Source organism: Trichoderma gamsii, assembly GCF_001481775.2.
Source record: "Trichoderma gamsii strain T6085 chromosome Unknown Scaffold_15.2, whole genome shotgun sequence".
NCBI lineage: Eukaryota > Fungi > Ascomycota > Sordariomycetes > Hypocreales > Hypocreaceae > Trichoderma > Trichoderma gamsii.
In genome coordinates this window covers 502,122-515,329 of record NW_020171352.1, presented here as the reverse complement: position 1 = coordinate 515,329, position 13,208 = coordinate 502,122, and the positions used below count along the sequence as shown (strand labels likewise).

The following is a 13,208-nucleotide window of genomic DNA, read 5'->3' as shown; positions in this document are numbered from 1 at the left end:
TTCTACGAGCTTACGAAATTGACGATGACAACTGTGTTTGAGTCAAGAAGCATTCTATGGTGGTCTTCACTAAATAAAGCCACTAATATTCCCTTGCTAAGCTATATATACGCATCCGAATATCATCAAGTCAAGATGGCGCTGATCGGCTCTACGTAGTTCCGATTACCTCAGCAGATCAGCTTCTGCAGCTCGATCTGCAAACCATGGCGCCCCACCGCAATCTCACTAGAGCTTGTCCACTGTCTTAAATTTCCAGCTCGCTGCGCAACGCCGTCTTCGTCGGATGCCTCTTGCAGCGCAACACAACTGCATGCGTCCATCGCCGGGTTTCACGATGCGTTTAATCAACAGCCCAGCTTCCCGCACAAGTTGCAGGGCTCTGAATCCAGACCAGCTCGCCGAGTCCCGGCAGTTGCGCCCGTCCAATCAGCTCTCCACAACTCGGGGCGTTTTCTCTGTCTGTCTTACCCCTGATCACCTGTTCAACTGACGGCCGTTTGCTCGTCCAAGCGGTGCTGGCATGCGTGTGTGCGTGACTTGAGTGCGTGAGAGGCTTGAGGGGGTCGCTCTGGCAACCTCGGAGGATCTTGGCGGCTCTCTTGGCATAATCGTATCATCTCATCCCACTGCAATATCTGACGCTCCCTGCTGTGGAGTGGTCCATATACTACGGCTGCGCCAACGCCCGCGCAGATGGTAGTGCCGTCTAGAGAGTTCTTACGCGTAGAGAGAGGCACTGCTGGTAGATCATACAAACAGCAATCACAAGAAATAGCAGCCATCCACGCAGTTATCTCGGCCGTCATCCGTGCCAGATTCACGCTGCACGCCTTCATGTAGAGCATCCCACGATCAGCGGAAATCTTCGAGCAGCCAGCGGCCCTGTCGTCATTGGCGAGGGCCCGGCCCACACTAGCTGCCCCTTTAGCTCCCTTCCAGGCCTGTTTATGTCTCTGGCGCTGCTGCGATCCCTGCCAGCAGGTCGCCAGATCCTGGTCTCAGCACGCGCTACAGCGATCGAGTAGCTCCCCAAGCTCCCGTAGTGCTCCACTGGGCGATTATTATCAGTTCGAAGCCCTCTCGTCTGTCGTAACGCCAAAGCTTGTTGGGAGCCCAATTCTCCCAGACAAAGGCAAACTTGCATCTGTCAAAGGAATAGTCGGAAATTCGTCTGCGGCCCGTTCATCGCATTGGAGCCGTCAAAAGTGCGCGACGGGAGAATCGATAAAATCATCGTGGGTAAGCTGATCGCAGAGGCCGCCAACTGGGGGGAATCTCGGAGTCGCATCTGCACAGCATCTTTCGCCGACTGCCGACAATTGCTCTGCCACAACTTGTATTTAAACAGTCGAATTTACCGGCGCAAGAGTCGCCGTAGAGTCTCGCCATGGATTCACACGTCAACGGCGAGCGAGTCGCAGAATTCGACCCCCAAAACCCATACGCGTCCAGCAGCAAATGGCGCCATCAAGAGTCGACCAAATATGCCCGCCACGAGGCGCAGTTCCAGGCGCGCGATCCCACGACTGCCGGCACAACCGACGAATTGGCCAACTATCTCAACCAAACTCGAATTGAGCCCCAGGTGAACGGACACGGACACGGACAAGCCACGGGAAATTATCAGCCCATCTCGCTGGCTCATGGCCAAGGACAGCCTGCCGAAGATGCTGTCGCAAGCCATTCAGACGAGGAGGAGACGGATGGCAAAGAGATCGTGTGTGGTCCTCTTCTCAACTATCGTCGCATGGAACAGGGCTACTGGTACGGAAGTGTCCTTGTCGTGACAAAGGGCGGCGGCAAAGAAGCACTCTTTGAGCCGCTGCTGGTCTTGCGACGGGCCATGGGACAGGGTGACGAGAAGATGGGGCACATCCAAGACGCGCAAGTCTACGGAGAGCGCCTCTATTCGGACAAACGAAACACATTCTGGGCCTTTGGCCTCAGCGTGCCGCTCGAATCTGTGGAGGTTCGATACGACTATGAAGTTCTGGGCCTGCGATATTCCACCACTCATAAACCGCGAGTCAACAGCTTCTACATCCCTGCCGCTAACGAATCCATGCGCATGATGTTCTACTCTTGCAACGGCTTCAGTGTCGGCACCGACGAAGATGCATGGAGCGGCCCGTGTCTGTGGAAGGACGTTATGCGGAAACATGCGGCCGCGCCGATCCACGTCATGATTGGTGGTGGTGACCAAATCTACAACGATGGCATCAGGGTTAACGGCCCTTTGCGTACCTGGACTGAAATCGGCAACCCAAAGAAGCGACAAGAATATCCCTTTCCCGAGAAGCTTCGTGCCGAGTGCGACGACTACTACCTGAAGAACTACATCAGATGGTATAATACGGAGCCTTTCTCAACCGCAAACGGCCAGATCCCACAGATCAATATTTGGGATGACCATGATGTGAGCATAGTCTATGATACCTGATTACGGAAGCCCATGCTAATACTTTACACAGATCATTGACGGCTTTGGGTCATATATCGATAAATTCATGCAATGTGACGTTTTCCGTGGCATCGGTGGTACCGCCCACAAGTACTACATGCTCTTCCAGCACCATCTCCCTCCACCACCGTCTACATACACATCCGGTAAGACTCTACTCATGGTATCAAGGATACATAGAATATATAGGTGCTAATGCATTATTAGACTTTGCCACTCAAGACGATGATGGCACTCAAGGCATTGACCCTAATCAACTGATTGATACCTACGTTGCACCGCAGAAGACGGAGCCGCAGTATATCGTTGGCCAGAAACCCGGACCCTATGTTGCGGAGCACTCGTTTAACATGTACGCCCGACTGGGTGCTCGTATTGCTCTGCTTGGCATCGACGCCAGAACTGAGGTAAGCCACTAGAGATTTCTATGCCCATTAGTTCGATATCTAACAAGATGACAGCGCACTCGACACCAAGTCAACTATCCTGAGACCTATGAACTCATCTTCCAGAGACTACGGAATGAGCTACAGGCCGCCGCTAGATCCGGCCAGCCTATCAAGCACTTGATTCTGTTACTCGGTATTCCTATTGCTTATCCTGTACGTTTGTCACCTCTCACGTTGGTCCGTTCCCATGGGCTAAAGTACTAATGAAAAATCATCACAGCGCTTGACTTGGTTAGAGAATATCCTTCGAAGCCCACTCATTGGTCCCGTCAAGCTTCTGAACCGACGATTTGGCGTTGGTGGTGGCTTCTTCAACCACTTTGACGGAAGTGTAGATCTTCTCGACGATCTTGATGATCACTACACGGCCAAGACCCATAAAATCGAGCGCGCGCAAATGGTTGTAGAACTACAAAGGATTTCCGCCGAGTTTTCGGTACGAACTACTATTCTCGGGGGTGATGTCCACTTGGCAGCTCTGGGCCGCTTCTACTCCAACCCAAGCCTCAAGATTCCCACCGAAGAAGACAGCAGATACATGGTCAACGTAGTCTCGTCAGCCATCGTCAACAAGCCTCCGCCACAGGCTGTCGCCAACCTCCTGGCAAGACGAAACAAGATCCATCATCTCAACTCCAAGACGGACGAAACTCTGTTGGATCTGTTCGACAAGGATCCCGGCAACAACATCACCAGGACGGCTAGCCACAATAGCTGCACGATGCCCAGCCGCAACTTTGCTTTACTGACTGAGAATTCTCCTACAAGAAGCCCCGGTGGCTTTGTGCCAGGGTCCGGCGCCGATGCCCCTTCGCATTCATTCCTGGGTTCTGATGGCCACTCGCCCTTACATCATGGTGAGGTTGGGGCTGGCACGAAGCACAAGGCAGCTTCAGACGCACAACATGGCCAAGGCCACGACGGTAGCTTGGATATTCGCATCAATATCGAGATTGACCAGCACAATCCAGAAGGCCTGACAGAGAGTTACGGCTTGACCGTGCCGCTGCTAACATATCGTCCGAGAACTGAAGCGTCCTCAAGAGCCGTATCCACTGCCACTAGCCACTCAGAGCGGCAGCAACGATAAATATCTGGTTTTTGATGAACGGCCCGACGATTGTTGAACGAGTCTCGATCTCCTGATTAGATACCCCCAAGGATGTTTGCAGAGGAAAAGGGTTGATGCGTTGGACGTTATGGCAACTGGTCAAATGCCAGTATGGCCAAGAGATGGGAGATACCAATGATGCAAGGCAGGGGACGGAGCACGTCTGGAGTGCTGTAATAGATACCTAATAACTTTCCTTCTTCGGCGTGTTGTCCTTCGCCAGAATTGGACGGTTTGGTGTGCGGTGTATTCAGTGTATTCTAGTACGCAATTAAAAGGATCCAAATCGTTTGAACCATGATTAAGCGCAGTTGAGGAGAAAAAATTGTTTGTCTCTTTTCCCATGTGGCGTATGATGTTCTTAGTGCCAGGTACACATTCGCCATACAAACTCCACCATTTAAAGCCTCCAACTACCGGCGCCCGATATCTCCAATGCTTCACGGCTCTCGACGGAGCCACTGGCCGACGTCGGTGCCCCAATTGGCCAATCCCCAGACGCTTAATCGCCTCGCATCTGGGGAATTCTAGGGTCGAGGCCTGCTAACGTCATGGTGGTGGCCCCCACTGCCCCTCATCCCCAATCGTCTTTAACCCGCGATAAGCCGAGACAGCTATTGGGAACACACGATGATGGCAGGATAAAAAGATAAGAAATTGGGGTAAGAGCCTCTTCTTTTCCAGCTTTTTCCCTTTTTCTCTTCTCTGTAGATCTTTTTCTTGCTTGTGATACCATATTCGACGACGAGGGAAGAATAGCGTTTTCCGTTTCCACCATTATTTCATACACAATGCAGTCTGCTATGCTGAGAAGAGCCGGCGCAAAGGGCCTGCGCAACTGCGGGTGCCGAACCGCAAGGGCTTCCATGGCAACACTCGCGGCGTTTAGACCTCCGACTATTACAAACGAGCCCAACGTGAGTGAAGGATCCAAGAGAATCAAGGAATCTTGGCATTGATGCTAATGTCGAGTCCGTGTAACAGCAACACTATGCCAAGGGCAGCCAGCAGCGAGAGGGCTTGACGGCGGCCGTGGAGAAGCTCCAGCAGAAGCTTCCTCTGGAAGTCCCCGTTGTCGTGGGAGGCCAACAGGTGCGTTGAACTCTGATGAAGAGACGATTGTGTCGTGTACAAGGACATATACGAACTCTCAGATCCAAAAAGTTGCAAATCACAGCTAACAGCAGCCCTCTAGATTAAAACTTCTTCTCTCTCCAAACAGCTCAACCCCTCAGACCACTCCAAAACCGTCGCCTCCTACCACACTGCCACTCCCGCCGACGTCTCCAAGGCCATCGACGCCGCCCTCGCCGCAAAGCCGGCCTGGGAATCGCTCCCCTTCGCCGACCGCGCCGCCGTCTTCCTCAAGGCCGCCGACCTCATCGCCGGCAAGTACCGCTACGACATCATGGCCGCCACGATGCTCGGCCAGGGCAAGAACGCCTGGCAGGCTGAGATCGACGCCGCCGCCGAGCTGGCCGACTTCTTCCGCTTCAACGTAAAGTACGCCGAGGAGCTGTACAGCCAGCAGCCCGAGCACCACTCGCCGGGCGTCTGGAACAGGCTCGAGTACCGCCCGCTCGAGGGCTTCGTCTACGCCGTCAGCCCCTTCAACTTCACAGCCATTGCGGGCAACCTGCCTGGCGCCCCGGCCCTGATGGGCAACGTGGTTGTCTGGAAGCCCAGTGACTATGCCATTGCGTCCAACTGGCTTGTCTACAACATCCTGCTGGAGGCTGGTCTCCCCAAGGATGTCATCCAGTTTGTGCCCGGCAACCCCGTGGAGATTACCAAGACGGTCTTGGAGCACAAGCAGTTTGCGGCCCTGCACTACACTGGCAGCACGGCTGTGTTCCGAAAGCTGTACGGCGCCATTGGCCAGGGTGTTGCCGAGGGCAGATACGGATCGTACCCCAGGATCGTGGGCGAGACGGGCGGCAAGAACTTCCACCTGGTCCACCCATCAGCCGATGTCGAGAACGCCGCTGTGCAGACCGTCCGCGGTGCCTTTGAGTACCAGGGACAAAAGTGCAGTGCCACATCTCGCGCCTATGTCCCCAAGTCTCTCTGGCCCGAGTTCAAGGAGCGCCTCATCGCCGAGACCAAGAACCTCAAGCAGGGCGTCCCCTGGGATCACGCCAACTTTGTCGGCCCCGTAATCCACGAGGCATCCTTCAAGAAGCTCTCTGGCGCCATCGATGAGGCCAAGAGCGACAAGGACCTCGAGCTCGTCGTCGGCGGTACCTACGACTCATCAAAGGGCTACTTCGTCCAGCCCACAGTCTACCGCGCCTCCAGCCCTTCTCACAAGTACCTCTCCACCGAGTTCTTCGGTCCCGTCCTCACCCTATACGTCTACGACGATGCCGCACCCGACGCCTTCTCCAAGGCCTGCGAGCTCGTCGACTCCACCTCCGAGTACGGCCTGACGGGATCAGTCTTCGCCAGCGACCGAGAGGCACTGCGCCTCGCAGAGGAGAAGCTACGCAACGCCGCGGGCAACTTTTACATCAACTGCAAGAGCACCGGTGCGGTGGTTGGCCAGCAGCCCTTTGGCGGAGCCCGAGCCAGCGGCACCGACGACAAGGCCGGTAGCGCAAACCTGTTGACGAGATTTGTCAACATTCGATCGATCAAGGAGGAGTTTGCGACTACCACAAAGGTGCTGTATCCTAGCAATGAGGTTTAAGTAGGGGTTACCTAAGCTCTACTTGATATAAAATACTGTATATAATAGGGGTTAAACTTGATGGATGGCGTTGTGTCTTTTTAGTATTGCTACTTATATTATTGTTAGATGAAAGGGAGGGTATTTCGCACTAATTTCTGCACACGCTTAACTCCAAAAACCAGTATATCAGCCCCTCCAACATTGGCAGTAGGGACTTGAAATTCATTGGTTTCTTTAGCCAAGCGTATGCTGAGATGGAGGCGATACTTTCTCTCTTTCATCTATGCCGCAATTGGGCCTCATAGAAACTCTGTTAGATGGAAAGTACAGTTTATGTAGCATTAAAAAGCCAATCAAAGATGACATGATTGTATTTGAACTGCACGTTGTGAAAGTCTTGAATTGACCGCATAAAATTTCTAGTGGATGGGGAGGACATCTCACGCAGCATTGAATTGAAAAAGTCAATCGAAGATGGCATGATTGTACTTGAGCTGCGCCTTGTTGTGAAAAATCTTATTCCTTGCACACAACGCTCAGCCGCGTGGCTGTCGATATCACACGAGTAATTACCAGTCCTAGCAGGTGGTGGTTTTGTCAAAAATTCAACAGTACGGCGAATGACTCAAAGAAGCTTAACAAGATTGTGTAAAAATATTACAGCTCATAAGATTAATACAACTAAGAATCTTAGTAAAAAGCTTGGCATTGGGGATCGGCCACAAGGCAAAAACATAAAATAAGGTACGCGTCTTGTCTCTCAAAAAGTGTGCCATCCTCCTCGTATAAACGAGGCTTGCTCCGAGCTGGACAGGCCTTCCATGACAAGGGCCTCACTATAGAGTACGGGCGCCATGTTGACTATTTCAAACGTCCGGATGTTCCGAGCTGCTGCTACAGCAGATAATTCCGAGACGAGACCGCATTTTGCATTACATGTTACTGACGGTACGTTTGAGGCGCAGCTCTCAGCGAGAAGTGTAAGTCAACGCTGAGTGGACGCTCCTCCTCCTCGTCTTCTCCTCCCCCAAATCATCCCACTTTATATTCCGCACAGTCTGGGGAATATGGGCTTGCCGAATTGCCGTTGTGGAGAGGGTTGCACCTTATATGCCGGTACCTCGAACGGACTTTGATTTACGGCATTGTTGGGGACGAGCACATGTTGAGCTTTTCCGTGCAACTTCCTCCGTTCAACCACGTTATGACAAGCTGTGCGAGTAAGAACTGAGACACACTAAGCGATAGTCGGTGTTATAAAATTGTCAAACTGTGACGTGACATTCCTGCAAGCCACTACTCCCAGCTCAATGGGCTGCTTTGGCTTAGTAGCTGGAATCCCATGCAGATTTCTAGAACTCGCTTGCTTATCTTCCTCTCTTCTCTAGCGCAAACGCCGGTATTGCGTGGCGCAAACCCACCACCCTCCCACTTACATACAGAGGGGACCTGGCTATAGAAATCGGCCAGCCGAAATAGCGGCCCCTTGGAAGACAATTTTTGCCACTGGACACGCGAGCTCATCCAACGTGGGTTGCTCAAACCCCGGAGAAGCTGTAATAAAAGTGGATGGTCAGAGAGGGTCTCTTGGTCTGTGCAGATGTCATCAAAGCATTGCTTTGTGAGGCTTTTGGCGAAGAGACAAAGAAGGTACACGATACGAAAAGACGCACAAGCATGTGCCATGCGTGTAAACTGCTAGGATTGAACGCAAACAGCCACGGAGAGCGCCATGGCGTTGGGAACACCACTCAATGCCACGCATAGCACAGGCAATAGCCAGCCATAGCAGACAGGTTGACTGCTTTCACTGTGTTTTATTAGGCTCCCCCATGGTCCCTTAGCCGCTTATACATGGCCGGAAGAGCACGAGAGCACGAGACTCACCGGCGAGGTCTAAGAGGATGAAACCGCCCATGTCGACGGCAAGTGGGCCAAAAGCACCCAGCGAGGGATAAAAGGCAGTAAAACAAGCTGGAGAGAGAGAAAGAGGCAGACAAGAGGCCAAGATTTGCGGCACAGAGAGCTTGCATTGGCGTCTGCTCCCAGGGTCGAGGCTCACCACATGGGCCCGTCCGCGCCGCTGATTCGTCGGCTCGGCGGCGACACCATGGGGAGCACGCGACCATTTTCTCGATGATGCTTGGTCAATTGGCAGAGGCACGTTTTCGTCGACGGTTTTTGGTCTTGGGGAGCCCTTGGACGCAGATTCGCCTGGGGGAAATGGCGTCTGCCCGCTCTTCTGTTTCTCAGTGATTGTTTGTAGTGTAGCGCTTCGGGTAGGGGAATGGCCTTATCAGGAGAGAAATGGCCGCCTTAGTGAAATAGTGAGAAGCTGCCATGAGCGAAGCGGATTTTCCATCCTCCCTTCTCTTACGCTCACCTGTTTCTCTTTTCTTTTTTTTCCATCTCTCTTTTTGGTCCTTTTTCTTACCAATTTCCGTATTCCGCGGATTGTTGCTTCTGGCCCTTGCTCTCTGCCTTCCAGGGTGCGTAAGTGGTCTCGTGCTGCCGACTCTGTCTTGTGAACCTGCCGTGATACAAGCCAAAGTCCACACCACCGAATCTCAACCCCTAATACAAAACAAAACGGGCTCTTCTTTTACACAGCATACTCGACCGGGAAAGGAGATACAAACCTTTTAATTCTCACACGACCACAGTCCCGCTAGAGACAGAAACGCCCACGAGGACAAACAGACGCAGCCAAGGCCGTCTGCAACACCACCAAAGGCTCCAGCCATAGCTTATCTTGCCAAACCACCCAGCTGCATCAAACCCTTGCATCGACGGCACCCCGAGTTTTCGGTCTAAGCTGCCGTTCCCTCCAGTCCACGTACACGGCGCCCGCGGACTCGGTGCGCTTTTTCTAAGTCCATCTTGATTTTGTCCATACTGGTGGGTAGTGTGCCGCTGTCGTCACCATCTAAGCTTCTACTTACAGCAGACTTAGTGCCGGAAAAAAGGCCTTCTGGCTGCGCCTCACCAGGTGCCGCGTACCACTCCGGCAAAGTAGCTTGCCATACGGCCCTGCCGTGGGCTTCAGGTTCGCGTGTTAGTGGATGCGAGCAAATCAGGCCCGAGACCACTACGGAAACGTGCGATTGCGGATCGCGGAGTGTGGCCGATAGCCTGAGAACTAGTCCCAGATACCGATCCCAGCTTGGCTTTCCCGGGCCCGGTATTGTTGGTAGTCTGCATCAAAACAGGTCCTGCTTACACAGAGCACTTGTCATAAGGGCAGGAAGTACCTCGAGGGTACTTAATCCCAAGTGGTTGCCATGCCTCGTCCAACACTTCCCCCTACTCCTGGCTCCTCGTCCGATATCAGGGGCAAGGATGGCATCCAGCAGCTCTCCTCTCTCCAACTAGCCTTTGAGCTGCCCCCTCCGGCCATTCACGATGCCGATGCCTCGCGCATTTCACCAGTCGACTCCAAGCTCTCGCCCACAAGCCTAGGCCTGGACACTGCCACATCGCCCAAGACGCTTTATCCCATGCAGGCGGCCGAAACGGTCAAGTCCCGAAGACGCTCGTCCGCTGCAACAAATAAAGAGGCCAAGGAGACCACGTTTGCCCTGCCTCCTCCCCCTACGCGCTCCAGGAAGATTATCCAGATGAAGCCCCGAGGCCAGGAATCCAGCGGGAGCTCGACTTCCACAAGGGAAACGGCCAAGGCGGGCGGCAAGGCGGCGGCAGCCAGCGCCAAGAACTCGGCTCCCGGCTCCGAATCCGGGGCCGGTGCCGGGAGTGCCTCGGCCAAGAGCGAATCGAAGAAGAAGCAGCCCAGCGCAACCAGCGCCGCCGGGCGCAAAATCGCAAGAAAGACTGCCCACAGCCTGATTGAGAGGCGACGACGAAGCAAGATGAATGAGGAGTTTGCACTGCTGAAGAGCATGATTCCGGCGTGCACTGGCGAAATGCACAAGCTAGCCATCTTACAGGTTCGTTTACTACCATTACCGCCCCCAATATGGTATATCAGCAGTCCACAAAATGTTCCCCACGAATAGCGAGTCATACGATACGCAGCGTAATTTGCCAACTAACAAGTCATCAGGCTTCGATTGAATATGTCCGCTACCTAGAGGACTGCGTCGCCAAGTTAAAGGCCCAGCAAGAACAGTCTCTGCAGAACCAGCCAGAGGCTTCACATAGCCCCCTACCTCCTATTCGCGAATTCCACCCAACTTTCAGAGAAGATCCGTCTGCAGATGTCGAAATGACTGATTCCGAGGCTCCATCACCCATATTTGCTCCTCAGCGGCCTTCAGTCTCGCCTGCGCTCTACGCTCAGGACTCTCGGCATCGCCAGCACTCATACTCGTCGGTCTCGACCGACCACAGACATTACAGCTACAGCGGATCAACCACAACATCTCCTGCCTTTGGGCCTCAGAGCTTTGTCAACAACAACAACAACAACAACAACAACAACATTGCCTCTTACACGCACAGTAGCACTTCTGCTTCTGGGTCAACGTTGACTAGTCCCGCGTTGCTTCCGCAGAGTGACCTCGACCAAGAGGCTACTGCGGCATTGTTGATGCTCAATAGCGACAGGCGGGGGACGACGAGCGGCAACAGAGACGGACGAGGACTGTCTGTGCGAGACTTGTTAAGCTCATAGTTGCTCGCGCCCTCTGCTGTGATGATGCGATGACACTATCAATCACTTTTTGTCCGTTCAACTCCCTTGCTTCTTTCTTTTTCCTTACAAAGATATCAATCTCTATATGAACTTGATAATTCGATCAGGAGCAAACAGATCCGTTGGACGGGCTCAAAAAATTGGAGTCTAATGGATTTGTGGAGTTTTTGGAGGCTTTATGATTCTGGCGGGTAGGATTCAGAGGAATACCTTTCATCATCTTTTATCAATTATTTATTTTATTTATATATGGACTGGGTATACGAATAACAAAATGTGCGACGGGAAACAGAAACGCACTGGATTTTCGGCTCTGGGAGGAGATACCCATTGAAGGAGGCTATTGTAGGGTATATTGCTATTTTTAATTCTCAAGCAAGTTTGAAGTAAAGGTTATACTTCAAATATTCTTCAAAATTGAACGCCTCTGGATATTTTCTCTATGTATCATCCTTCTTTATTTTTACTGAACTAGTATAAAAATTTGGCATCTCCATCTCTTTTGTCGGCATGCCTACCTATCAAGCTTTTAATCTCTCGCTTCCGGCAAGATCATCGTTTGCATCCTTGACGAGAAAACTGTTGGGTGAATTGAGTCAGCAACGTATTTCGTAGTTTAGAACAAAGAGTGCACTGCTACGTAGCTCAAAACTTACTTGTACCACAGAACGGTTGGCCCAATCGTCATTAGGTGCCACAAGCTGTGAGCATCAATGCAGCCCAACCAGGGCGGGAAATCAAACAATTCCATGCTCATGGAAAACATGACCCACGCCACTGCGATGCTAGGCCACATGGCCCAAGTACGGCCCAGCTTGCGGTAGCGGTGGAAACTGAACCAGCTCCAGAGGGCATTGTGGATGATGCCAACGACGACGTTGGCGGCCATGTTGTAGGTGTAGTCCCAGCGGAAGAGCTTCAAGTATCCGACGTGGCAGGCATACAGCAGGACGCAGAGCAGCGTCCACACGCGCAGCACCGAGCGCCGGCGCGGCGTCTTGCGGTCGAGCCGGAAGATGCGCACAACGGTGTAGTACGTCCCGTACAGGACGCTGGCGCCGGCGGCGAAGTAGTCGAGCTGCTCGGTGGCGGCAAAGTCGCGGGTGTGGAAGATGGAGCTGAAGGTCCAGGCGGCGAGGCCAAAGTAGGAGAAGACCTCGTAGTATGGGCGCATGGAGTAGTGGGCCGGGATCTGGTCGCGGATCTTCTTGAGGCCCTGCCAGTGCGCCCAGAAGTTGCCGAGGGAGAAGAGCACGGAGAAGGGCTCCTGTATGCCGATGAAGCGGTAAAAGGGCCATTTGCCGTGGAACTGGACGATGTTGAGATCGGAGGCGACGCGGGAGGCGGTGATGATGTGTTGGCAGGTGTAGTCGCATTCGGCGGGGCAGTCCCAGAGGAGGAGGCGGCGGGAGAGGGCTATTGGTCGTCTAATTAGCTGAAGATTCCTGTCTTGGTGTGCTTTTCGTTGTTTGGCGAATATCGAGCTCAAGAGAGGAGGGAGAGTTACGAATTGGAGTTTCAGCCTTGCCAGGGCCGCAGTTCTCGAGCTTGCAGACCTGTTGTTCAGAGACTCGTTAGTAAAGTCTCCCAGCCAATTGCGAGTAATGTGGACACACGTCGAGACATCGTTTGAAATCCTCCAGCTGGTCACCGACAGAAGCAAGGCTGACGCCAGCAAAGAAGGCCACGAGAAGCAGGATCAGGGAGATGGCGCGAGAGCTTGGTCTCCCGCCTCGAAGAGCCGCCATGTCGCCAGCATTGACGGATGGAAATCTTCAGGAAGAAATAAGAAGTAAAAAGTAAAAAAGAGCAATCAAATATAGACACGTTATAGAAGATGAACAAAAGATGTTTGCGCAATG

General features: G+C 53.0%; 4 protein-coding genes across 4 annotated transcripts; 3 read left to right on the top strand and 1 right to left on the bottom strand.

The window, feature by feature from the left end:
* Window positions 1-1,390: 1,390 nt before the first annotated feature.
* Window positions 1,391-4,003, top strand: TGAM01_v205068 (hypothetical protein; the record flags this gene model as incomplete). Its single annotated transcript, XM_018803479.1, has 5 exons — window positions 1,391-2,419; window positions 2,475-2,610; window positions 2,672-2,871; window positions 2,926-3,066; window positions 3,134-4,003. 5 exons carry the CDS (start codon window positions 1,391-1,393, stop codon window positions 4,001-4,003), a joined length of 2,376 nt encoding a protein of 791 aa, XP_018663176.1.
* Window positions 4,004-5,231: 1,228 nt separating this feature from the next.
* TGAM01_v205067 (delta-1-pyrroline-5-carboxylate dehydrogenase, mitochondrial) lies at window positions 5,232-6,713 on the top strand (the record flags this gene model as incomplete). The annotated part of the gene is made up of 1 exon (XM_018803480.2): window positions 5,232-6,713. A coding segment is annotated over one exon (1,482 nt), but the record flags the coding sequence as incomplete, so codon positions are not given.
* Window positions 6,714-9,976: 3,263 nt separating this feature from the next.
* On the top strand, window positions 9,977-11,325 carry TGAM01_v205066 (hypothetical protein; the record flags this gene model as incomplete). Its single annotated transcript, XM_018803481.1, has 2 exons — window positions 9,977-10,639; window positions 10,756-11,325. 2 exons carry the CDS (start codon window positions 9,977-9,979, stop codon window positions 11,323-11,325), a joined length of 1,233 nt encoding a protein of 410 aa, XP_018663178.1.
* A 542-nt stretch (window positions 11,326-11,867) lies between these two features.
* On the bottom strand, window positions 11,868-13,094 carry TGAM01_v205065 (hypothetical protein; the record flags this gene model as incomplete). Its single annotated transcript, XM_018803482.1, has 4 exons — window positions 11,868-11,925; window positions 12,003-12,762; window positions 12,854-12,902; window positions 12,963-13,094. 4 exons carry the CDS (start codon window positions 13,092-13,094, stop codon window positions 11,868-11,870), a joined length of 999 nt encoding a protein of 332 aa, XP_018663179.1.
* Between the last annotated feature and the right edge of the window lie 114 nt (window positions 13,095-13,208).